Source organism: Lates calcarifer, linkage group LG7_1, assembly GCF_001640805.2.
Source record: "Lates calcarifer isolate ASB-BC8 linkage group LG7_1, TLL_Latcal_v3, whole genome shotgun sequence".
Classification (NCBI taxonomy): Eukaryota; Metazoa; Chordata; class Actinopteri; family Centropomidae; genus Lates; species Lates calcarifer.
In genome coordinates this window covers 18,975,024-19,001,973 of record NC_066839.1, presented here as the reverse complement: position 1 = coordinate 19,001,973, position 26,950 = coordinate 18,975,024, and the positions used below count along the sequence as shown (strand labels likewise).

Below are 26,950 nucleotides of genomic sequence, written 5' to 3'. Positions count from 1 at the left end.
GTCTGGACACATCCACAAAATCTGTCTAGTGGTTGTTGAGATTTTTAGTGTGGACCAAAAAAGACCAAGATATATATACCATATATATATATATATATATATGGTGTTAAAAGGGAATCCTTAGTTATTGTTATTGTACTGTTATTAGTTATTGTTTGTGTATTTGTGTAACACTCAGAAACTCAGCTAATCTGATTTATCAGAACTGTGTGGTTGTGGTTTTATCAGATTTGATTAACAGCAACCAAACAATCCACCGTCATCAGACTTTGATTAAAATGTTGCTGAATCCTGACTGGGTACATGACATACTTTTCTCCTACTCAGCCCCATCCACATGAAACCAGTGAGAATCAGACTAAAACACCAATACAGAAATCCCTGATATGAAATAATAAAAATGGTCTGAACTTCCACAAAAAAAAAAAAAAAAAAAAAAAAAGTGGCGGTGGCAAGAGAAGCAGTATCACTGTCATCAGTGTTGTCTCGCTTGGGTGTGTTTTATTTGGACAGTTCAGCAGATTAATATGGCAACACATGGCATGAGGACTGGTATTACAAGAACGACAACTCCACCCTGCTTTGAGTTCTTGAAACCTTTGGTTTACTTTGAATTCTCAGTAAACTCAGGTGCTACTCCCATGTGATCACAATCTGCAAGGAGGGTTAACAATGGCTTTTTAACTGTCTTTGTTTCCAAGACAAACAGACCCACAAGCATCATGAATGTCATGCATGTCTACAGCTAGGATAATTCTACAGCCTAGACTTTATCTGCACCAGCTGACCAGACCTGCGGCTGCTCAGCAGCAGACTGAGAAACTCCAGAACAGACAGAGAGGAATACAAAAGAACAAATACAAACAGAAAGTCGATCCCTTCATTGATAATGAAAGTGCACCAAAGTTTAGAAAACTCCCCTCTTATCACAATTAATCTGTGTCAACACATGCAATACATATCTAGATTTCACTTCCATGGTTCTCATGAACCATCTACAGTGGGAAGAGTGTAGGTAAACAGGATGATTTAAGAACCACAATAGTGGTTTTGCACAAACACTACAAATCCCATATATGCTGTACATTTGGCAACCATCAAGAGTCTGCTAAATGATATGACAGAATGAATGGAAAACAGAGGCTTCCAGGAGTGGTGGGAATATAACATCCAAATATTTGAAATTCTACAGCATGCATTTGAAAATGGCTGTCAGTATTAAAGCAACTTTTAGGCAATTTAGAATATTTTTTTTTTGCTGTCCTGCCGAGAGTTAGATAAGAAGATCAATACTGCTCTCATACCTGGTGGTTAAATATTAAGAGAGCCAATAAGCGTAGTTCCCAAAACAAGTAGTAAGCACAATGTGTATGTCTTCCACTGCATTATACTCAGGAATGTATATCATGACAATTACATAATTTGATCAACTCTCTGTGCTGGGTTCAGTTAACAGTGGGAAATAGTAATTGCCTAACATGGCCATAATTCATTTGTATCCTGGAAAAAGCAGGTTGTCCTGTTGGTATACAGGCAGGACAGCAAAGTCACAAGCATTAAAAATCAGTCTGAGTAAGTGCCAATCAGAGGTAATGAAATAAATCAACACCTCTCTGAATTTGTCATGTTAAAAAATACAATTACATTAACTTTGGCAAGTTTGCTCCGTACAAGACTGTGAAACTGATTCCAACAACGATTTGGCATTACAACTGATTTTATTATTAAATCAACCTAGATGATTGTACATATTTTGTGTATGATAATATAGTTCCTGTCTAAGTAATGACAGAAAAGAGTAGTAAAAACATTCAGAATCTAAACTCTTCAAAATACTGTAAAATACTCTGAAGAGCTGATAACTAGACAATAGAAAGTCTTTAGATGAATAGTTCTTGTCACATGAATTCAGAATCCATAAGAAGATTTTTAAAAATGGTTCCATTCAAGTAAGTGAAAGCCTGGCGTGATGAAGACAAGGTGTGTATGGTGGTTCGAGCTGGCAGAGGACAGGGCCAACTTTCCCTCCTTCCTCTCTTTTTCCATCCATCTGTCCATTTGGGTCAATGTCAAGTGTGAAAAGCTGGGGTTCTGTGAAATGGCATGTTGAGCATGATTTGTCCTCTTTCCTGCTTCTTACTTTAGAAATTGGAACCTTCTGCTTTCTGTGGTGTGTTTGCTATGTGGCTGTGAGGTTAGTGTTCAGAACTGCAACTGGCTGTCTAACTGGTTAATTCTTTAGATCTCTCAAGTGTGTTGGGAGGCATGTTGCTGTGGTTCCTCCATGCTGACTGGCCAGGGTCTGGAAATTTAGATAACAAAATGTAAGAGAAACATAAGTGTCTAATAAATGTCCCCCTCCCCCCAATTTCCAAAAGAACGCACCTGTGCTTCCTGCTGTCTTTGTGCCCGCAGTCCCATTGGCTCCTCCTGCTCCATCAGTCTGTCATAGAGAGAGACAGAAAGGATTATTATGACATGATATCCGCATGTTAAACATATGAAGCTGCAGCTAGCACTTAGTTATCTTGGTTAAACATATAGACTGGAAACAGGAGGAAACTGGTAGCCTGGCTCTGACTAGAGATAACAAATCCACCTATCAGCACCACTAAAGTGCACTGATTAACATTAATCACTGTTTCAGGCTTATAGCTGTAAAAGCCCTCAATTGAGACCTAGCCATGAAGCTAACATACATTAGCCCATGCCACTACATGGTCTGATATAATGCCTATTCTGAATGTCATGATTGTTTTTCATTATGGATTGATGTCAAGTATGCCACCGATGGAATATCTTAATAAACATGAGCTGCAGTAATTTAGTATTGAAAGCTAGGCACGTTTATTTAGAAGCTGGCTTCTCACCATCTGACTGATTAAAAACAAAAAGGGTCATACAGTTTCTCTGTTTCACAGGAGCACATGCTTAAAAATGTTTTTCACATTTTCTGGGACCAACTGTCCAACAGAGTGGGTTAGGACCTTGTTAAACTTCAAATGAAATGCTTGCTGAATTGTCCAACACTGTCTGGAACCATCTTGACAGTGGAATTGATTGAGGCTAGTGTTTGACATGTAACTTTCCCAAACAGACAATCTGACAGATTGGCCAGGTGCCCAGAACTGTCAAAACAGACAAGGTTCATACTTTTCTCTCAGGCTTCCTTTTTTTGGATTCATCACACAACGATTTCATTGAAATTTTGTTTGTGCATCAGAGTGCAACACCATCAGTGTCCTCAAGCAGAGACTATCTGAAAGTAGTGTCATGCGACTATGATGGCAAGCCTCTCCCCATTCCTGGAAATATGGCTATTAGGAACAAAAATTCATACTTTTGCCCTCAAATAGTCTTATGACACTGTTACGATACAGTTTAGTTTCTCTGAAGCATCCTGAGACCTTTGTGCTCACTGATGTTTGCAACTTAAATAAATTATATTATAGATACGTAATAGCGAGAGAAGCTTATCAGGAATGTTTGGGGGCATTTTTCGAGCTCCAGCTTTATGCGTGTATTCAGTAACGCCTGTTAAACTCTCAAAATGAGGCTCTTTGCCACAACACAGGAAATAACAGCAGCTGGAGTGGAACAAAACAACATTTCCACCACCATTGTTCAACATTGATTTTCTTTTCATTGCAAACTGGAGGTGATAACAGTTTTCATGCCTGTGGTCTTATGGATACTTGGTAGCTTCAAATGATACTGATCTGGTGATTTTGCTCTTTCTGTCTCACTGCTTGTGAGTCCGTTTGCATTTGTACCATCAGCTGAGTCAGTTAATGCTCGACTGTAACTGTATTGTAAGGCATAGTAAAATTCCTAAACACATTTCAGCATGTATTTTAACATCTTTGCAGGTAGCATGCAGGAACATCCATTCATGATATAGGCAATGATCTCTTTCTAATGATGTGGGATAGTGGTTTTTAATCCACCTAGAGTGGTTACATGTTATTGAATTTTAATTTCAGTGTATTAAAAACAAGGCTTATCATTTTACTGTTATGGATTGTGGTTTGAAGCATTATGAACACAATATGAAATTGTCATTTCTGATTCAGTACTCCATACCCAAAGCTTTTGTCATTCAAGCTGATACTAATCATATTCAAAAATAATGGTCACAGTGCACTCATAATACCCTGACAAATTATTTCTAAGCAAAACTTCATATAATTAGACATTTTTCATTTGTCTCATGGGTTTGCATGGCGTGAATCTAATGAGGCCAATAGCAGCTACAGTATCATAGTCTCTACCATCCTCCTGCTGATCGCCAATAATCAGCTACTTATTGCTTCTAATTGGCAGCTAATGAACTGCAATAGATACTACACACTACGGGTAGATATTGAAGGTTCTGATGTGTGACAGACTCATAGAAAGAGAGAGGGAAAGAACTGGAAGCAGAGAGAGGAAAATGAGAACGAGAGGCAGTTCATACCGTTGTTCCGCTCACATCATATGCATTGGTACTGTTCCTGTTGATGACATCAAAGAAAATGAGAGGTTATGAAGAGGTATAATGATATGCCATATTTTTAAAATGTTAGTGTGTACGGGGGGCAAAGGTGTCAAGAGTCTATTTACATATGTAGGCTTGATTTATGGCTCAGGAGCTTTAAAACTCTCCTCATCTGCCACATGTTTTATCCTTGGCTTTCTTCCAAGTTTGTATCCTTGTTTCTATCATCCTGGTTCACATACTGACAGGCAAACCAGGCCTACTGTTCACAGTCCTCTGGTCTCCACCCAAAAAGTCTTTGGAAGCACTCTCAAAAAGCACGCCTGTCCTGCTTCACTGTAATCAAGTGTAGTAAACATCCATCCATCCATTATCTATACCGCTTATCCTTAAGGGTAACTGGGGCCTGGAGCTGATCCCAGCTGACACTGGGTGAGAGGTGGGGTACGCCCTGGACAGATGGAATGTAGTCTACAGTAAATCCTTGTTTATACCTAAACTTTCAATTAGACCCGACTAGTTCAGTTGAACCCAGGCTGAACTTCTCCCTCAACTGCTGTTAATGTTTAGGAACTGTCATTACTAAAATATAAATAATTTCAGGCTCAAGTCAGGTTTTGGCTCTTACCATCCACAGTACTGGACTGAAGGTTAAGGGTTTTGAATAAGTTGGTCTCATTGTTTTCAGCCAAATTCCTAAACTTAACTAACAAATATTACAATGTTGTGTTTTGACACGGCCGTCATTTTAGTCATCAGCAGTCAGGGACATGAGAGATTTGCAACTGATTTGTGACTTGTCCTGAACTTGCTTTGGTAAGACTTGAGTTTTGGACTTGTCCCAGCTGAGGGTGCTTTCAAATCAGTTACCTGGGCCCACATCCAAATACACTTGATGCCAAAGCTTTTTTCAAGACTATTGATGGCTTGGACTTGCTTTGGTAAGACTTGTGACCTACCTTGAACTTGCTTTGATAAGAACCAACTAATCCAGAACTTACTTTGTCAAGATTTGAGGCTAGACTTGAACTTGATTGGGTAAGATCTGACCAGGATTATTCTCGGATACATTTTCAATAAAACAATTAATCAGACTTAAATGTTTATAATAATGGATTTCCCTCAGCAACTGACAATATAATTTTCAGTGCTTATCAGATTACTACCTCAGAGTCTTACTTTGTATTACTGCATCACATCTGTTCTTTGTCTTCAATCAACTCAGTCATCACACACTGGCTCCAGTGGCTCCTTTAAGTGTGCACAGTTATGATTCCTATCAATCACTACAGTCCCATACTGGTTTCATTCCTCTGAGTGACAAACAAGCCCTGGAATGTACAGAAAGAGGCTGCAAAAGATAAGACTGTTGTTTCACCCTACACCTCCTCAGTGTCACTGTCACTGGTATGTTTGGCATGATGACTGCAGTAATGGGTGTGCAAACAAACATGTGCACGCAGAGATGTGTGTGAAAACACCCACACATGCGTGCATGGACACCCACATACGCATGCATGGACACAGGCACACACACATACATAGATTTCACTGGGACCATCAGGTTATTAAGCTTAATGACCTAAGCCCAGCCCATTTGGCTCAACTACCTCAGCCTTAAAATGATATTTGACTGCAATTCTCTGCCTCCTCCTCAAACAGGCAACACCCTTCATCAGAAACCACCAGTCGAGTTGAACAAGTCTCTTGTTCTGTGCTGCTGGAAAGTGATGAATAGGAGTTAAATCCTCACAAGTCCGCAGGACAGGAAAATGAATCAGCCAATGTATTGTCAACAGCCATTCCAAACAGGACAAGACTTGTTTTATACTGGGTGGCAGATACTTCACACACATGGCTCATACATTATGCGACACTGTTCTTAGTAAACCAGTTAATTCCTTTAACTCCCTTTGAGTGTTCAGGAGTGCAAATGGCACAGTCAAAAGCAGCTTACATTTTATAGTTTACTAGAGGAAAACAGACATGACTTGATACAAATATACTCAAATTAATGTTACTCTATATTATCACACTTCCCTCACCTGTGACAACTGCCACAAAGGGCAACAAGAGTTATGCTGAGGATGACGAAGACAACAAGGGAGATGATGCCGGCTTCTGGGGATGAAAACCAACCCAATGTGTCAACCATCCCAAGAGGAGCCATTGTCCTGGTGCTCTGTAGAGAAAAACCAGCGTCAGAGTGCACACACAAGGTCAGAGCAAAATTCACGAGCAAACCAAGTAGGTTGTGACTTATGTTTATTTTTAAAATCAGTGTTTCCATTAAATACAATCCTGATAATGTAAAAATACGGCATCTCACATTTTGAAATCCAGCCCCTTTCAGAGGAACAGATTCTTCAATAAGAGTCATAACAATACACATTATAGCTAAATAAATACATTAATAAAAAACAGGCTTTATAACTTACATTGGATGCTGCTTGAGTCTGCTGTAGCTCTGTCACCAACTGCTGTCAGTCATTCAACTGCTTTTGCTTTATGTGGCTCACAGTAGGTAAGCAACTTAGGGAGGGGCTCTGTTCATTTGTGTCCTGTCTGTTATGAAGGAGGTGCTGACACAAGCCCATAAACAAGCCATTGTGTTTTTTTTGTCATAACTAAGTTACATCCGCACCTGAGCGCCTCAGTACCTGACGTACCTGTGGCTTCCAGGAATGTTGGAATGAGTGTACTAGCCAAAACCAGTGGCACAGTAACCTCTAAAAAGATGCTGGTTGATCAGCAGAAAAATCAAATCAGTACGAGGAATTGTTCAAACTGAGTCTCAGTCCTCACCTGAGTGCTGACCCAACTGCTGCTGTTAATTTGTATGTGTGCTGTTGCTGCCTGCCAGGGAAAAGCTAATTAGGCAGACAAAATCACACACATTCAAGCAACACCTCCCCCTAGCAGCAGTTTACATGGCTGCAGAAAATTTCATACTCCAATCTTTACACATTTTAAATATGCAGTCATTTTTGTTGTGTTGCATTCAAACAATGAGTTATATGGTATTTCTATTTTTGCATCACAGTCTCTCAAACACTCTTTAAAAAAAAAAAGTAGTATTGCTTTTGTGCTTTGTATCATCATTTATTTTTTTTAATGCCTTGGCTCATAGGTAGATATACTGTATAATACCCAGAAAAAGACATACTGTAATTGCAATATATATGTTAGTCTCTCCTTCTTGGACTCTGTATGGAGAGCTGATTGGCTCAAACTACTGAGATCAGACTCACAAGGGAGGTATTACAGTAAAAGGGATCATTGTTCTAATGCAGAGCAGGGTTTGGATGCAGACTAGAACCAGTGTAATTGGATTACTGTGCTTCAGAGGTCAAGTTTGAGTTCTGCACATAGAAGTATGGACATTTAACTGACCACTTTGAAAAGGTCAGGGCTGAGTCATGAAACACAGGCGTAATGCAAATGATAAAGTTTGCCCTGTGGTGGTTAAGTTCTAAAGTTAGGTTGAATGGTTACAAGCATTTCCACAGCATACTTTTCATACGTGGGTGTAGTGTTGCATACCAGAGCATTGTGAAAAATTGTAGTGTGCATGTTTGCAGCCACTCCCACATGATAATGCTATCAGCACTGAAGTCTTTTTTTTTTTTTTTTTGGCTGCTTGGTCAGGGGAATTACCCCATTCAGCACCAAGGCAGCAGATTTCAAATATTTTCCTGCAGCTATTAAAGAACAGGTTCTTACATTTTTATTAAAGCTAAACTTAGTTCATTTTGTTTATGAAACTTTACATGTCATATCTTGACATTTTGGGAAATGCACTGATTCACTTTCTTGATTGGTACCACTCTCACCTGGAGCTATGGCCAGGAGAGTATTAGCTTAGCTATAGCTAACCTGACTCTGTCCGAAGGTAAGAAAAATCCACCTCTCAGCATTAAAGCTCTCTAAAAAATGTCCTAAAATGTCAAATGTCAAAAAATGTTGTTATCTCATTGGTTTAAATGTAGAAATCTAACTATTCCTCTGATAACATTATTGTCATGACATTTAGTTGTAGATGCAGAGACGTACAGAAAGGAAGAGGAAGAATTGCACTGATCTACCTTGATGCACACATCCATGCACACACCTCACAACCTCTGACTCTTTAAGATTACATACACACACATCTCTTTGTTAGCGATGACACAGACACCAAATAACACCCACACCCATTACTTGTTTAACAGCCTCATTCTGTCATAATCATCTTCCGAAGCCCTGCAGACCAGGCAATATATGGCTCTCAGCAAATTTTCATTTCTTCTCTTCCTGACAGCAGAGTTTTGCTCGGTGGCACGAAGCAAAATCAATAGTCTTCCACGGCAGGGGGACACTGAGGATCATGGCCAATTTCAAATAGTTGTGACATAATTCTGAAAGCACAATTTGATCATACAGGATTGAACCTTGCTAACAAATAACGTACATCTGTCCTCCAAATGAAAAAATAACAACCCATGTGATGCTAGCTAGGTTTAATCTGGAAAGGGGTCTTGTTGCATCTATCTTACAATTCCACCACAGCGTTTTCTAACACACTGCTCGGACCACATTTAGCTGTTAGCATACTAACTAGCTAACTTGTAAGACATGCTGCCTTCAAATGGAGCTCATGGTTATGACATGGTACATGGTCATGGTATACATCCATAATCCAAGAGAGGTGTAATGAAGGAAAAGATGAGGCTGGAGGGAATTCAATTCAATTCAAAACACTTTATTAGTCCCTGAGGGGCAATTAAAAGGCGCAGAGAGCAGCACATAGGACACAGAACATGAGACGTCCAAAACAAGCATAAACATAAAACATCAATGTCAATACTGTCCACAGTGACCGATCACAGCTCAAAGTGCTGTGTGCAGTTCAGTCATAGAGGAACTGTCTAAGGGGGAAGGGGCAATAATCAACATTTTCCTCAGACGTATCATAAAATCATTAAGAATAACTCTATACAACTAAAATTACAATAACTTAACTTGCCATTTGATGAGAAAGTAACTTCCATGGCCTCAGCCATTTCTGAAAATGTCAGCAAACATGTCAGAACTCATGGACTCAGAAGTTTCAGTAAATGCAGAGGTCTGTGAGGTCGTGAATACCTTAAAAGGGGTAAACTAATGGTAAACTATGTAACAGACAAATCTGAGCGTGGTTTAATTTTTCTCATTTAACTCAAATGAGCACAGCATCCAAAATGTTGAACTATTCATGTAGAAGGAAGCCTGAGCTCTGACTCACCTAGTCATACTGTGCCATTCTGAGCGCCATTTATTTTTCACATTAGAATAAATAAAAGGTGTGGCTACTGACTGAAACACAATGTGTGTACCACGTAACTAAGAAAAGGCAAACTGAACAGAGACTGAAACACCCTGACAATAACCTAGTTTTCACATGGACAAACAAGGTCAGCAAGATAGATCTGTGTTTAATATTAGTGTTGCAACATCTTTGATTTATTCTATAGCCTGTACTAAATATTCTAGTATTTGTGTTGGTGTTATCTCAGGCTTTCTATGCTCATTTGTTACATAGTGTTCCACAGTGCTTGGCCTTGCTGGGCTGGTGAGACAAACCTTTCATCTGCTCCCAGTTCTGCCAATAATAATCACTTTAGAGACACGTACAGATTAATTTTTTTCACATTTTTGGAAATCAATATTAAAAAATGAATGAGGAAACAGTGAGTGGTTCATCCAATCACCACGTCCTGAGAATCTGGTAAGTCAATTGATCAGGCAGTGAAATAACACAAAAAAAACATGCAGTTGTTGCCTTTTGCCCCTGCAGGGCAGTGTTGTCTTCTGTCATGTCTCCCAGCCCACACACACTTCATTGTAACTGGATCCGCTGAGGGACTTTACCCACTTGGAAGACTGTTGTGCCAACTTGTGTCCATGCGGTCCATCCCCCTGCCTCAGCAACTAAACTGGCCTCTTTGTTCATCTAAATCCCAATGTTTGGCCAGTTCATTTCAGTGAATGCCACAATCAAGAGTTGCACTTTCACTCCGCCTGACGCTGCTGCTCACCTCAGACAGCAGAGGGGAAAATAAGAATGTCAAATATTGTTAGGGCTCGAAAAACAGGTTTGCAGTACAAGTATCGAAAACTGCACAATAAACACATTTTGAATAAGCAATTGCTCGTGTTCTGTAACAGATGCAAGAAAATGCATCCTCTCTAAGACACTGACAATTTATCTATTACCTGTTATATACTTGAGAAAATTATAAACGGACATTTAGAGATTATTAGGTTTCCTCCTGGTATGTTTCTAATATCCTTAATCAGCATCCTGCTTAGAACAGACTCATCGGCAGCAATTAAATGGGAGGATGATTCACTGTGGAAAACTTTACTGAGCCATAGTTAGCAAACTATGGAGTCCACTGTGCCAACTATTTCTGCGTTACAACAGAAGTTAATTGGACCAGACAAGGGGCTCTTTCACATCATTTTATTTATGCAAGTACTTCAAATGATCACATTTTCAGACAAACAGACAAACTGATTTATCAAACTGTTTATCAAAAACACATAAAGATGGCTTCATTTCTCATTATCATTGTTATTATTAGGTATATAAACCCAGCGCCTCTTTTCTTCTCTCACATTCTCTCTCACATGCACACCCATACACACGCACATACATGCATGCATAAATACACGCTACCACAAACATTTGTCACTTTTCTCTGTCTTGTTTACCCTGCAGTTGCCTGTTCACGTGCCTCATTGTGATGAGTGCTGTCAGGGTGCAACCCAGAAACAGGGCAGGGAAGGACACGCAGGCCCACCACAGCTGCCTGTCTCCAAACACCTCCAGCACCGTATCCCTCCGCACGGAGTAGTCCTGGAACAAAGCCTCCAGCTGGCACACGGTGCACAGGGACAGAAACAGGTGGAAGATCTGGTGACCGTGTCCCACAAAGTCACAGAGGCCCGGGAAGAAGCGCTCGGGGATGGGACAGGAGAAGAAGAGGGCGGACAGCAGGAAAGAGGCGATCTGGAGGGCGTGGAAGGGCAGTGAGGGCTCTCCCATCCAGGAGACGGTGAACAGACGGTGGGCTACGGGGCTGATGTCTAGCAGGTATGCCAGGGCGGTAGGGATTATCTGGCAGATTTTACGCCGGAGGGGATATGGCCGCCTGTACCTGGCCTTAGCGAAACAGCAGCCAGCGCAAGAGAGCCAGCCAAAGAAGACAGCTCCAGGTAGAAACAACAACCCTACACAGCTTTCTCTCCATGCCGGCTGTGACGTGTAGAAATAATGTCCAAGTGAGCAACCATACTGATACACAGCTACACCCACATAGTCCATGAAGAAGAAGAAGTAGTGTGCATGTTCAGAGTGAGACTGGAAGAGGTGAGCTGTCACACTGAAGAACAGATAAGTGAAAGAGGACACCAGGAAGAGGCTCAGAGGTAGAGATGCTGCGTCCAAGGTGTACCCCAGGGCGTCTACATTGGCCCACCAGCGAATCAGAAGCACAACAGCTGCAAGCAAATGAGTCCACACATTCAGGGATTCGTTGTGTCTCTGGAAGAGGCTGAGGAGGTAGCAACGCCAATCCTGCTGGATGGGACGGTAGCCTGACAGGATGTAGGGTTCTCGGAACAGCAAGGGGACCTGGGAGGCGGTGACGGTGGGGCTGGGCAACGGCAGGGAGGAAGGGGTGAGGTCTGAGAAGCGGGGGAAGCGGCTGAGGTGCTTGACGTTCAAGGAGAAGATGCTGAAGCGCTGCAAAATGTCGCCAGACATAGTTGTGATGGACGTGGGAGAGGAGGAGGAGACGGAATACAGACAGAAGAGGACTGCTGCAGACAAAACTGAAAAAACAGAGACCGGGAATTAATGCCAGAGCTCACTTTATAGGAGTCACTGCTAAGTGGAATTCAGTGAAATTTTAATAACTGCATGGGGATTTATTAGGAGAGACTTTGTAATTGCTCATAACCTATGCTGTGCTTTGATGTGATGCCAAGAAACATTATTTAAGATGTTTCCAGGTCATGTATAAAACACATCAGTCTGCACAGTGAATCAGAAGTATGAAAGTGGGAATAAGAGTAAATAGAAAAAAAGTGAAGTCTGAGCTTGATACATGCTGAGACGGGTTCAAATTGTGGGGGAAAAAAGTGAATGAAACTCCAGACAAAGCAGCCAGAAACATGCTGTGAAATTTCTATAGACAGATTAACAAACGAGGACTGTTGTGAGCCTTGACATACTGCAGCTGCAAGTCTCTTGGTCCTCTTAAAGGAGAATTCAGGGATTTTTAAAACTTATTTTCCCATGTTTTTAGGTGGAAATGATTGATAGGGACAAAAATCTTGAGAATCAGTGCAGTATTCAGCAAGAACAGTGTAAGAGGGTAATTGTCCACCTCAAACTGTGTCTAGTATTGTGCTTGTTTCTCCCATTGACAGGCTCAGATTGTTCAGAAAGTCTGGCAGCATTATGGAAAGGATTCCTACAGAGACCGTTTTAGTTTTAAGAGTAAGATCCTTTTTGTATAACCAGAAACATATAAACATAGATCTCAACCAGTCTCCATTGAAAAAAACAGTAATTTTACCTTCAAGAACACTGGAGTTTCTGGAACACGGCTGCCTCAAGCAATTGGTTTGTTTGTGTTATTGTGTGACTTTCGGTGGTGGAATAACTATTCAGACCATTTACCTGAGTAAAAGTACACACAACTCCCTTGCTCTGCAAGGTAAGATAACTGCTATTGTCAGTGGATATCCTGTATATCCTGTAGTGATATACTGCAACCTTAATAAAAAGGTCTGTCTCTGTAGGAATTCTGTCCAAATGTTGTCAGGTGCTTATAATAACAATCTGAGCCTGTCAGTGACAAAAACAAGCACTTTAGTGGACGTACTTTCACAACTGGCCCTTGTACCCCTCACACTGCAGCAGCTGTTCATGAGGTTCACTGGAGTTATGAGTTTGACTGTAAGGTAACAGGATGCTGTGTTCCAGACTGAATTATTTTCTGATGGTTTTCATCTACAGTCTCTTGGCAAGTAACAATTAAAACACAGTCAACGCAGTGATAAAAACAAATGTGTTCAACACAGGAGTATGCATTACAATAGTGGCAATACAATAGACAGGCATTCTTCTTTAGTCATGCACATCGGAAAAACGGTATGTAGTCTAACATGTCCCCTTGTGACTGACATACAGACACTCTTTCTGTGTGTGTGTGTGTGTGTGTGTGTGTGAGAGAGAGAGAGAGAGAGAGAGAGAGAGAGGAATGTAAAGTACTGTTGTCACCAAGGTAAATGAGCACCCATGGAAGCAACAAGACAAACACCCACCCATCTGAGGATAGGCTGCACCCATCACTGTGAGCTCTCCTTAGAGCTGTGCCCTGACCATTCCCCCCTTCTTTAGTTGCTGCACGGAAAAAAAATAACTCTCTCCCTGACACTGTGCACCTATTTGATCCTCTAAGTCACACTGGATGTTATGAACTGGACTGATCTCAGACAAACAAGGTGAAATCCCCGTCTGTGGGGGGTTTACTCAAACATACACACCTTTGAGCAGGTTTATCCAACAAAGCTGGCTCCATGTGCGCTTTTAGCCAATAAAGAATTAATATAAAGAAATAAAATGTTCTTCATCTTTAATTTACTTTAATTAACTTTACTTTGACTCAGCAACAGGACGGAAACACACGGAAACTGTGTATGTATACGTCTTATTATATATGTCAACAAAATGTCTATGATACAAATCTTTATTTTTAACGTTGTAGAAATTACTTACATTACATTACTTACGTGTTAGCCTGGACGATCCAGGCTAACATGCTGTAAGGTATAGCTGTGTGATTTAATATCGAAGAAGAAGAAACGTCAGCTCACCTGCCCGGATCGACAGAACACCTGTCGCCCCTCTGGAGTCGAGCGTCTCTGCAGGGACAAAAAGTCACATCACGCTACAGACTCTCCTCCTGTTGAAAGTGCGCATGCATGGATGACTAGACCATGTGGAGGTAAAAGAGTATTTTCGGTGGCAGCAGAGAGGAGTAAAAACACAGCTGACCGGACAGCCCGGAGAGCTGGGAGTGTGGGCGGGGTTAAATGACCAGAACCGCCCCGGAGTGAGGTTAATATTTAGTCAAGATCAGTATCCAAATATTGCAATAAATTCTTATAATAGACTTTTACTAGTGTTTATTCTGTGACAGTGAAATTCAATATTAAGTTTGTGTTTAATCTATATTAAGTTGATATTGATATTATCTTTTAATGGAATCTTGGAGGAGTTTACTGTCTCACTGAGAGACAGTGTTTACTGTCTCATTGCTGATACGAGAAAATATCTGTACTTATACATGAAGACAATGATGTAATATATCAATATATGTGTTTCATTTTGCATGTGTGTCTCCAACAACAAATACAAACTCTGACTCAGACTGAATTGATTCCACATGACTCACTATGAATCTGAGTAAATTAACGACCTTAATCAGTTTATAGAAATTTTTGAGGGAATTATTTCAGAATGGAAATTATAATTACCATCTTTGTGGTTTCTTAGTAGATACTTAATATATATATATATATATATTATATATATATATATATTATATATATATATATATATATATATAATTATTATTATTATAACTATACCTTGCAGAAATGCTGTTCTGACACCAAATGATTAAGATGTATGTGTGATGCACACACACTTACAGATATATTAGGTACACTTAGCTGAAACTAATGCAGTTTAATACAACAAACCTGCAAGAAATCTTCCCTTCATGAAGTTTCTAATGTTCAGTTTTTGCTTGAACTGTTTTAGAGAGGTGTTGATGGTCATTTGGAGGATGCAGTTGGTGGAGCTGTTGAATGATACTGCGCTAATATCGGTGAGGGCAGGCTAAATAAAAGAAACCCCTTTCTCTATAACCTGTCTTTTTAGAACTGCTCCTCAGTGAATTATTCAGTTATTGATTACATTGTTGGTGTTTTATTCAGTGGGATTTTTTATTCAGTTGCTGTTTTGTTAATTTTTAATCTTACATTGTAAATCATGTTGTGTTTGAAAAAGTGCTATGTTAGCAGTTTGTTGTTGTTGTTATTATTATTATTATTATTATTATTATTATTATTATTATTAGTAGTAGTAGTAGTAGTAGTTGTTGTAGTAGAAGTAGTAGTTTTTGCCACTACTAAAACTACTGGCAACTGACAGTAGTCTGAAGACATACAGCTCTGGCAGACTGATGTACTTCAGTATGGATGCCTAGGAGAGGTTTTAATTGACATGTGTGGTTCTGTACATACCAGGTTATTAATAACAGACCGGTCTCCCTTGGTTTAAATGTGGGTTATGTCTAAGGGTTTTTAAGATTTCATTGTTAATATGCAATATCTAAGGTTCTTAGAGAAGTCCCTGTTTATGTCGCCATCTCCTGGACAAATTGACAAATGCTTTTCCTCCTTTTTTAGCAGCCCGCCTCTTCCTGCTCCATTTTCGCGGGAGTTCTTGCAGGGGGCGGAGTCGTGCGGTGACGCCGAAGATTCTATTGGACAGTTGCACGTTTACCCGCCGACTATGCTAAGAAGTGCGTGCCGAGTTGACCAATCGAATCTTACGCTTTACTTGTACCCGGCACGCAGTGGCGCGAAAACCCTTCAGTTGTGTAGTTCGACGGCAGCGGAGCACACAGCGTACCAAACTCTGTGCAGTTTTGAAGTGGATTAAATAATCCTACATAATGGCAACCGACGTTGTAGATGACCGGGAGATGAGGGAGGCTCAGAGGGATTACCTGGACTTTCTGGACGACGATGTAAGTTTGACTTTTGTCCGGTTAAATACTCAGTTGTGGAGATGAAATGAGAAACCATGCGGTCACAACAAAAGAAGTGCTCTTCATTTGATTAGTTTGGAAGATAAATCGCTGTTGGCAGTTAAATAACATCAGGTTGCAGATTCTATACATTATCATGAAGCTTGGTGCAAAAGTTTGAGTCTGGCCAGTTGTGTCTAGTTTGTCGCAAGGTATATTTCCTCTTAAGCTTAGTGCAATCATTATCGTCGAAAGGTATTCGGTTTAAATGAGCAAACACAAACTGACTCAACTGCTCGTTTTCTTGCCTGATCTGCAGCAAGACCAGGGGATTTACCAAAGCAAAGTCCGGGACATGATCAGCGAGAACAAAGCTCGACTCATCGTCAACATCAACGACCTGAGGAGACGCAACGAGGCCCGGGCTGCAAAGTAAGGAAGAGAACTGTGTGGTTGCATGGGATGTGATATGTGTCATTTCCAGGCCTTGATTAGTTAAGAAACATGCACAAAGAGCTGATCTGAGTACCTATGGCTTCATATTCTCAGTAGTTTGAGTTAGTGTTTGGTATGGGGTGGTATGATTTGTGACTTTAAGACTCCTCCATTTGAGCTGCGACTTCACAATTTACCATTTATGTTATAAGTAACGTGTGGCTGCCATTCAGTAAAAATAAAATGGGTTCATAGACAAAAACAAGAGTTAACATTGCTGTTGTTTTCCAAAGCTGAAGACCGCTCTTGGCAAGAGAAGTTCAAATCCAGATAAAGTATGAGCTTTTAGGATTTGAACATGTCAACTGTCATGTTTCATCAGACTAACAGTGGTTTAGTTTCACCCAATACATAAAGTAAATAGTAATCTTGACCGGTAGAACCACCTGATTGTGACTTTCATTGCTGTAATGTGTTGGTATTCCCCTATACAGCAACAAAAAACATTCTTCAGTCTGAGTAATAAAATCTATAATTAAGTCTGTGACCTCATTGTACCGGTCAGGCTGATGAACAATGCTTTTGAGGAGCTGCTCGCGTTCCAGCGGGCGTTGAAGGACGTGGTGGCTTCAGTGGACGCCACCTATGCCAAGCAGTACGAGGAGTTCTTCGTCGGCCTGGAGGGCAGCTTCGGCTCCAAGCACGTCACCCCTCGTACCCTGACCTCCCGACTGCTGAGCAGCATGGTCTGTGTAGAGGGCATCATCACCAAGTGTGAGTTCATCATTTGTGTTTTCCTCCACTTTTGATACTACTTAAGCAGTTATTTATCATCTCCGCTCATTTCCTCGTTTCTCGTTTTTCTTCAGGCTCTCTGGTGCGTCCCAAAGTGGTGCGCAGCGTTCACTATTGCCCAGCCACCAAGAAGACAATGGAAAGGAAGTACACGGACATGACCTCCCTGGACGCTTTCCCTTCCAGTGCCATCTACCCCACTAAAGTAAGTATATATAAAGGAGGGCTGATTTCAGAAGAGAGGGTACTTAGAACAGCATGTTAAGAGGTCATGAGAGCCTCACTCTCTTCGTTAATCTCAACCTAACAGGATGAGGAGAACAACCCTCTGGAGACAGAGTTTGGATTGTCCATCTACAAGGACCACCAGACCATCACAGTGCAGGAGATGCCAGAGAAGGCACCTGCTGGCCAGCTCCCTCGATCTGTAGACATCATCCTGGACAATGACCTAGTGGACATGGTCAAGCCGGGAGACAGGGTGCAGGTCATTGGGACATACCGCTGCCTGCCTGGAAAGAAGGGAGGATTCACCTCTGGTACATTCAGGTGAGATCTGAGCTCCTATTATCTGCTGTGGCTGCTTAATTGATCCTCCTGCTTTATTATAAATTGAACCCTTTACTCCTCAGGACCATCATGATAGCCTGCCACGTCAAACAAATGAGCAAGGAGGTGTCCCCCTACTTCTCTGCTGATGACGTGGCCAAAATCAGAAACTTCAGCCGGACTCGCTCCAAAGTAAAACTTCATGCTCCATGCCCTTGTTCATAAGAGCAAATCATTTCACTTAAATGAAGAAATTAAATCTTTACTGTTTTCACTCAGGATGTGTTCGATCAGCTGGCCCGCTCTCTGGCTCCCAGTATCCACGGACACGAGTACATCAAGAAGGCCATCCTCTGCATGCTGCTGGGTGGTGTGGAGAAGGTGCTGGAAAACGGCTCACGCATCAGAGGAGACATCAACATCCTGCTCATTGGTACCAGAGCATTTCCTGCTAATGTTCTCATCCAGCCAGGAAACTTGAATTTATTATCCGACTAATATCATTATTATGCCCCCCCCCCAGGTGATCCGTCAGTGGCCAAGTCCCAGCTTCTGCGTTATGTGCTCCACACGGCACCCAGAGCCATCCCCACCACTGGACGAGGTTCCTCTGGTGTGGGTCTGACTGCTGCCGTCACCACCGACCAGGAGACTGGTATGACACACGCGGATAAATGCACAGATGTTTCCAATGTGCATGAAAACACTGGCACACAAACCTAAACCTTTTCCTCCATTAGGTGAGCGACGTCTGGAGGCGGGCGCCATGGTGCTGGCCGACCGGGGCGTGGTGTGCATCGACGAGTTCGACAAGATGTCCGACATGGACCGCACGGCCATCCACGAGGTGATGGAGCAGGGCCGCGTCACCATCGCCAAGGCCGGGATCCACGCCCGCCTCAACGCCCGCTGCTCTGTGCTGGCGGCTGCCAATCCTGTCTACGGCAGGGTGAGTAACGCTTTGAATGAGAAGCACAAACGTTTTCAGCCGACACGTAACCTGTCAGCTGATGTAGGTGTGATCTTCCCTGCAGTATGACCAGTATAAAACCCCCATGGAGAATATCGGCCTCCAGGACTCCCTGCTGTCACGTTTCGACCTTCTCTTCATCGTGCTGGATCAGATGGACCCGGAGCAGGACCGGGAGATCTCGGACCACGTGCTGAGGATGCACCGCTACCGTGACCCCCGTGAGCAGGAGGGAGCAGGTACTGTGACTCGAGGGTTCTTAAAGCAGTGTTCTGCGTAATACATTAATACTTGTTTTAAAGGTGTCTAAAACTCTGCATTTCCTCGGTTTGATGTTTAGCCATGGCTCTGGGTGGCTCAGTAGATGTCCTGGCTACCGAGGACCCAGACGCAATAGCAGAGGAGCACGAGGAGCTGCAGATCTACGAGAAACACAACAACCTGCTGCATGGAAGCAAGAGGAAGAAGTACGCACACATTATCTGTCCTGGCAAGAGAGGAAAACAACTTTTGAACTACTTTGATTTTAAGTGCAAAAAGTCAAAATAACGTTTTCTTTGTCTCAGGGATAAGATTGTGAGTAAGGAGTTCATGAGGAAGTACATCCACATCGCCAAGGCTGTGACACCGGTGCTGACAGAGGAGGCAGCCAATCACATCGCAGAGGAGTACTCGAGGCTGAGGAGCCAGGAGCAGCTGGCTGCTGATATTGCCAGGGTGAGCAGGAGCAGACTCACACACCGTATATGTACACTACAGCTTACTGAATATACAGTACACACAACACACTGATTAGACTTTCCCCTTTCATTGCACATGGAAAGGTGGCACATTTTTTTTCTTTTTTTTTTTTTTTTTTTTTTTACACAAAACATTCTTTATCGTAAGACATTCTGACCTGTCACTGTAGGAGAAGCACAGGTGTAAATAAAATTAATGTCAACAGAATTCCATTTAGCTGCGTCACTTTCACTTGCTGTCTCACTGATGTACCTGAATAGAACAGACGTTAGTAGATGTTAGAGTTAACGTTAGTACTAACACATGCTTCTCCTACTATGACATGTTCATGACACGTCAGAAATTGCAGGTTCTGACTCTCAAAAAAATGATTGGAATGCATGAACTGGTTGGATTTTTTGCTCGAACTTGTTGAAATTCAGGTCCCTGATTTACCTGACGACATAACTACAATCATGGAGTCCTCTGATACATTTACATTCTTAGTATGTTTGTAGTGATTGATATTAGCCCACTAGTCTACAAATAGAACAGCATTCACCTTGGACATTTTCCACCTTGCTTAACCAGAGCAGGCAGCTGCAATAATTTGTTTGTGTTTCTTGTAAAGACAACAACACAGTGCGACAGTGTTACTGCAGGCATCTGTATTGTTTTCCATCACCCCTCTAATCAAAAGTCCAGTCATCACACTGGAAATGTGACACATAACTTAAAACGTGTGTAGCAGTGATCATGATGGGCCACTATTTCTACTTTGATGTTTTCATTTTGTCTTTTTGTGGAAGCTTAAATCAGTCAGTGTAACTATCTTTGTATACAATATAGAGATGTGCATCCAGTACGACCTGATGTGTTTGGATGTTTGAACATGCTCTGACCTTGTTTCCTCTCCTCCTCAGACCTCTCCAGTGACGGCCCGAACCCTGGAGACTCTGATCCGTCTGTCAACAGCGCACGCCAAGGCCCGCATGAGCAAAGCTGTGGAGCTGGAGGACTCGGAGGTGGCAGTGGAGCTCGTTCAGTTTGCCTACTTTAAAAAGGTGAGTCCTGCTCTTCGTTTGTTAGCAGTGGGGTGACAGGATTAGTCAACAGTGGTAACATGTCAGTTAACTCTGGGTTGTTTGCTTTTCTGTGCAGGTTTTGGAGAAGGAGAAGAAACGCTCGAGACAGGAACGGGACTCCGGTTCAGAGGAGGAAGAGGATGAGGAGACATCCACTCAGCATTCACAGAGAACTCAAAGGAAGAGGTAAACACTCAGTGAATCACAGCTACACACTCTTATTCTCTCCACGCACAGAAGCCCATTCTTTGGCTTTCCCTCTGCTCTTATTGCTGGCATCAGTGATAATATGCTGTGTGTCCTGCAGGGGGCGCCGTGGTTCTCAGGGCAGCGAGCCCTACAGCCCATATGACTTCAGTGAAGAGCAGGACGTCCCTGAGAGTAAGCACCCATGACCAGATATATTATTAAACTGCTTCTTAAATGTATATGCATCAGTGATGATGATTCAAAAAAATATAATGATACAACTCAGGAGCCACTCTGCTGCATTTAAGTGCAGTTTGCTAATAGTACTTTTGAAGTAATATTTGGAATGTATTTTTACATTCTATTATCAATTTGTTGTAATGCTACTTAAAGGATGAGTACTACTTAAAGCACTGGAATAATAATATAATGCATGCTTGACATGTAGTAACTGAGCAAAAAAGTCAAAGGGTTAAACTTGTGAACTCTGAGTAATTCTTTATTTTTTTACTGATGTTTAACTTGTTTGTTTTATTTAGTCATGAATATTAATTATCATTGAGAAATACAGAGATTTTAAGCTTCACGGGGCTTTTCGTCCTGTACCTCATTGTCGCACATCGGTTTCTTATCTTTTTTTGCGCGTAATGGAGTTCTCACATTGGTCTTTTTGCTCTTTAGTTCAGGCTGGCACTCCGAAACCAGCCAAGCCACAGCGAGAGGAGGAGGAGCCCATGGATGCCACATCACAGGCTGAAGGCACTGAGCTCTCTGCAGAAAGGTGTGTGACTGTTTCCTGCTTAATTACAAGGGCTAGACCTGGGTTAATTCAGTTTTATAGATAAATTGACAGTGAAGTAACGTTTTTATGCCTCTTTCCTCACTAGGCTGAAAGAATTCAAGTCGTCCCTGTTTGCAGTGTTTCAATCTGCTCACGCTCAGTCTGTGAAGATGAAGACACTGATGGACGACATCAACAAGGAGCGGCAGAATCAGTTCTCGGAGCCAGAGGTTCGCGCCGCTCTGGCTCGCATGCAGGACGACAACCAGGTCATGTTGGCCGATGACATCATCTTCCTCATCTGAGGGAGGAGGAGGATGAGGAGGACTGTTTCTGAAATCAATTACATGGACTTTGAAAGAAACAGTGATTTATATCAATGTACATTTATTAGTTTCACCTGATATCGGACACCTCATTTGCTCTCGTGCGATTTTTCATTTCCCATTTTCTTAAAATGCAGTTTAATGTTGCACACCAGTCAGACACTTGACATCTAATCTGCAGTTCTACAGGAGACACCAAGAGTGATTTGAAACAGTTTATTTTATGATGGATGTGTTGATCGATCAATTCTGTTTGAAAGCAAGACCAGTTTAAAATATCAAGTCTTATTCATGTATGCACTTGTTCTGTTGAGGTAATGTTTCTTTCTAATGTCTTTATTACCACATATCAACAGATTACTGTAAGTGTAATTAATTAACATTGCAGTTCGTATGAAAAAGACATGTACAGTTTTCATTTAGCAATGAAACATACTGTGCATTATTGCTCTATAATAAGGACATTATTAAGTAGCTTTACCAACATGTCTGTTGCCTGGGTTTGTATATAGTTGAAGACGTGTTTTCAAATTGTTAATTAACTGTAGTTGTATATTAAAAAAATAAAATGTCATGCTTTGGAAATAGTTGGGTTTTTTTTGTAATGACACACCACACATGGGGGATGGTCATTACTTGCCTAATGCTGGGAAATTTGTTCTGTGATCAGCTTTTGCAGGTGAGCGACCACGGCTTTATTTTATTTATCTTTGCAGCAGCACTAGAAAATACGGCCGGCTATGCTGGGAACTTTGTGATTTCCTGTAAGAGTCATATGATTAAACCTCTTCCTGCATTTTTACCACTGTGTTTACAAGAAACATTTTATTTAGAACCCCACCCCCCACCCCCCTTGATCCCCTTCTCTTTGTCTGGGAGGCAGGTCCCACAGTTATACACTCCTAGACTGGTTAGGACATTACTGTTCTCCTTCCACCTTCCTTCTCACACTTCTTTACCCTCATCTGTAAGTTGAGCAGGTTTACCCAGAGTCAGATGTTTCAGGTGGTTGGGTAACACAGCATCTTTACACCCATGCACTGTAGCCCTACACTACCTGATCATTGGCTCCATAACGTAACTTAACTACGGCTCTGATCAGTCTGGAGATTGAAGATAAGACTCAAGAATCGCTCAAGTCATGCACCAACCCCTGGCGAGCTAGAAACCACTGCTGTCATTCAGCGCGGGCCGCAAGCTTTCAACACCCACGGCTGACTCATATCAGTTGCACCCAAGACAATAGTTTGCGTCTGCCTCACATCTTTCAGTTTAGCCAAGAGCAAGATTAGTTTTAGTTTTCTTCTATGGTTTGGATGTCTTGATGATCATGGCAACTGTTTTGGATAAACATAAATATTGAAATCCTGTTACTGTGACCCTCTCAGGTTGCAACTGGCTGTGATTGCAGGCAAAGCTTGAGAAGCTAGCATTTAGATCGTTTGTATCAACTTAATGTCTTATTGAAATAGTTTTATATTTTAAAAAATGTTTATTTGCTTATTTATCTTATTTGCTTCAAAGACAAGCTAGATACCTCATAATCTCTCAATCTGTGTGATGACTGTAAGGCTACAGGCAGCAGGTGATTTACTTAGCACGAAGACTGAGACCGGGGTGAAGAGCTATCCTGGCTCTGCCCAAATATAACAAGGTTTGCATGCCAACATCTTTAAAGTTCACTAATTAACACAGTATATCACATTTGTTTAATCCTCTGACAGCTAGCTGTTTCCCTCTTTCCAGTCTTTATGCTAGTTAAGCTAACCAGCTCCTGACTGTGGCCTCATATTCATCATACAGATAAATAACTCTTGGTGAGAAAGCATTTCCAAAAATGCATTAAAAAGTATTAACGTGACTTCAAATGAATGACAATATTGCTCCATAACTGCTGGATGTTTTAATAAGCAACTTTTTGCCAGCAAGCTCACCATATCGTCTTAAAAGGTAATGACAGGTTAGTGGCAAACTTTAACTTTGAGTGCTTGAGGGGTAGGTAGAGATAACTGGTTATGATTAGGGTAAGGTTGTGGTCAGGTTGAGGACATAAGGCACCTTCCATTCCTTCCATGTACGGTTTTAAGTTTTACAACCTCGGCAAGAGAAGAAAAATGGAGCAGGAACACATTTACATTTTGTCATAGTTTTATTATTCTTTCAGCCACAGATCCATACTTCAGTAATGTTTGTACTAGAACCAAGAATCACAAAAACACCACATTTGCCAGTAATTCTGTGGCTGGATTAGCAGATCATAACATACTGCACTTATACACAGACTCTCTGTCACTGAGGTTTACAGACTGATAAACCAGTACACTGGTAAATCACAGTTGATGTTTGATCCTCCCATGGATTTCCTAGAGGGGGACTTTGTGGAAAGTTTAGTTAGGAAATCTTTTCTAAGTAATTGTCCTTTTGCTTTCTTTTCGAATGAAATACATCAGATGAGGAGAAAGAAGAACCACGGGATAAAGGTCAAGCATTTTTCTGTTCCACTGCCAGTTGTCCTCTGACTTCATCATGTTGGCATCTGTCAGTGGCAACTGATTTCTTACATCATAACATGAGTGGCTTATTATACAACATTATTACTTGTCTTGTGATTATTGATTGGTTAGATGTAAAGTCTTGTGCTTGTGCTTATGATGAAAGACAATATAAATGATCTTCAATCTGACTGTCACTTCATATGAAGTCAAACTTCACCTTTGGGAAATAAGGCTGCTGATTGTTATGTAACAGACTAAAGCTGAGTGGGAATTGAAGCTGACTGGCTTGTTGCTGTTGGAACACTTCACTGGGAATGAGCGGGAACAGAAGAAGTGCTATTTGGCAAAGGAATATAGAAACCATAAAAGGAAAGAATGAAAAGACTAATGCAATTTTTTGCTCAGTTCATGTTGAATTCACTGAAAACCTGAAAGAGTGAGTTCTCACACTGTTGTAATGATGATACAGTATGTAACACATGCAAGATGGATGGGATGGATGATAATGGATGGATTATGTTTATTGGACTTCTTCTAACTTTTAACTGACAGACTGCTCACACGTCTTTAAAATATAGTAGATCATCTTTTAGGTTTGACATTTTGGGAAATACAATTAGTTGCTTTTGGCCAGCATTTAGATGAGAAGATCAATACCTGCATGGTAAATATGAAACATTCTCCAGGAGCCAGTTAGCCTAGCATACCTCAGAGACTGGAAACAAGGGCAGTTAGCTAGCCTGACTCTCCAAAGGTGACTCAAGAAAGTAACTGCACCCAGCCAAGGTAGATAACTGCACAACATGTATTTTGTACTTTAGTTTTTGTATGGATTAAACAAAAAAAGAAACAAGTTAATATATGAGCTTCAGGGTGTTGGTAGGCACATTTTGTTACGTTTGGACAGAGCCGGACTGGCTTTTCCCCCATGTCATTACATCTGTGCTAAGCTTCATATTTGTCACATACAACTTTTCCTTCAGATAAAAAAAAAAAAACTGTAAGTTTGCAGATGCATATGTGAGTTGAATAAGTAAAGTAAATGAGTTTTTTTTTTTTTTTTTTAAAAGGTGAATTTAGAGACATTTTTAGAATTTATTTTTTGACTCCAATTTTAAAATTCAATTATTCATTGATAATTCAAAGACAGAAAATCATTTAACATTTCATCATACTCTTTAACTTTTGGTTTTCAGTGCATAATTTAAGTTCTAAGTCTTTTTATGATCTCTTTTTAAAATTGATCAATTTATCAACTCATTATTATTTAACTTTGCAAAAGTAAATGATTCCATAGGCTGTAGGTTGTAACACTGCAAATATTATATGAATACTATAAATTTATATGAATGAATATTATATATTATATTCTATATTATATGAATGTAATATATGAATGAATATTATATGCTCTGTTTGCACAGAGGCTTGTGTTCATTGCTTTATTGTGATTTAAGTTTTACGGGACACACTGAGTAGATGCAAGTAATACCTCATTCTTATGTTCTCATATTATTATCATAATCATACTTCATCATCGTTTTATTATTTATCTGCATTATGGTCAGCTATTTTGGTCATTCGTCAATCAATTTAGTATTTCCTTTGGTCTGATTTTATGAGGAACATATTGTGGTACAATTCTTTTTGCAAGGTTAATGGTGTCAAACTGTATCTAGCTCTCAAACCATTTCTTTTTACTTCACTATACATCCAGTACAGCTGTGCTCCACTTAGTAGGTTCCTTACTCATATTATGCATATGGAGAGAAGATGTTATCACACAGTTTGTCTTTGAAGAGTAGTTATGCTGATTTATTGCCAGAACACCAGTCAGCATTTCCTTGACCTACATTGTTTAGAGTGGGTTGGCAGTGTGAAGGTGCAGCTACTAGTGTGTTTCATATGACTTGGATAAAAAAATCAAAGTTGAGCCAGTTCAAAATGTAAATGATTCGCCTAGGTTGGTCTCTTAACGGGATAATGTAATAAATTTATGCCAGTATTTTCTCATTCTTTTGTGTTGCAGGGTTATTAGTTCTCTGAACTCATGCAGTTAAATTTACTTTCAGAATTTTTTTCTGCTCTCAGAAATAGGTCCACTTTCAGATTTGTTTTAAAATGAGATCTGAGTCAGATTTCAAAAGACATCACAAATAATTATTTGTTATACTTGGGCCTGGGTTGACAAAATCCCCACTGGTTTGGTTTGGACACTGAAAGAAAAAATTCCAGCTTGCATTGCAGGTTTTCACATCAGTGCTCTTTTTCCC

At 40.9% G+C, this 26,950-nt stretch overlaps 2 protein-coding genes across 2 annotated transcripts; one reads left to right on the top strand and one right to left on the bottom strand.

Moving 5' to 3' along the window:
- Positions 1 to 10,946: 10,946 nt before the first annotated feature.
- Positions 10,947 to 14,599, bottom strand: paqr8 (progestin and adipoQ receptor family member VIII). The gene is made up of 2 exons (XM_018694801.2): positions 14,387 to 14,599; positions 10,947 to 12,334 (listed from the first exon to the last, which is right to left on the bottom strand). Exon 2 carries the CDS (start codon positions 12,264 to 12,266, stop codon positions 11,190 to 11,192), a length of 1,077 nt encoding a protein of 358 aa, XP_018550317.1. The 5' UTR covers positions 12,267 to 12,334; positions 14,387 to 14,599; the 3' UTR covers positions 10,947 to 11,189.
- A 1,561-nt stretch (positions 14,600 to 16,160) lies between these two features.
- On the top strand, positions 16,161 to 22,767 carry mcm3 (minichromosome maintenance complex component 3). The gene is made up of 17 exons (XM_018694767.2): positions 16,161 to 16,332; positions 16,652 to 16,764; positions 17,333 to 17,541; positions 17,637 to 17,767; positions 17,873 to 18,111; positions 18,195 to 18,303; positions 18,391 to 18,544; positions 18,635 to 18,766; positions 18,852 to 19,060; positions 19,146 to 19,320; positions 19,422 to 19,548; positions 19,648 to 19,798; positions 20,725 to 20,865; positions 20,963 to 21,072; positions 21,194 to 21,267; positions 21,757 to 21,856; positions 21,963 to 22,767. The coding sequence occupies exons 1-17, from the start codon at positions 16,258 to 16,260 to the stop codon at positions 22,159 to 22,161; spliced, it is 2,448 nt and encodes an 815-aa protein (XP_018550283.1). The 5' UTR covers positions 16,161 to 16,257; the 3' UTR covers positions 22,162 to 22,767.
- The last annotated feature ends 4,183 nt before the right edge of the window (positions 22,768 to 26,950 follow it).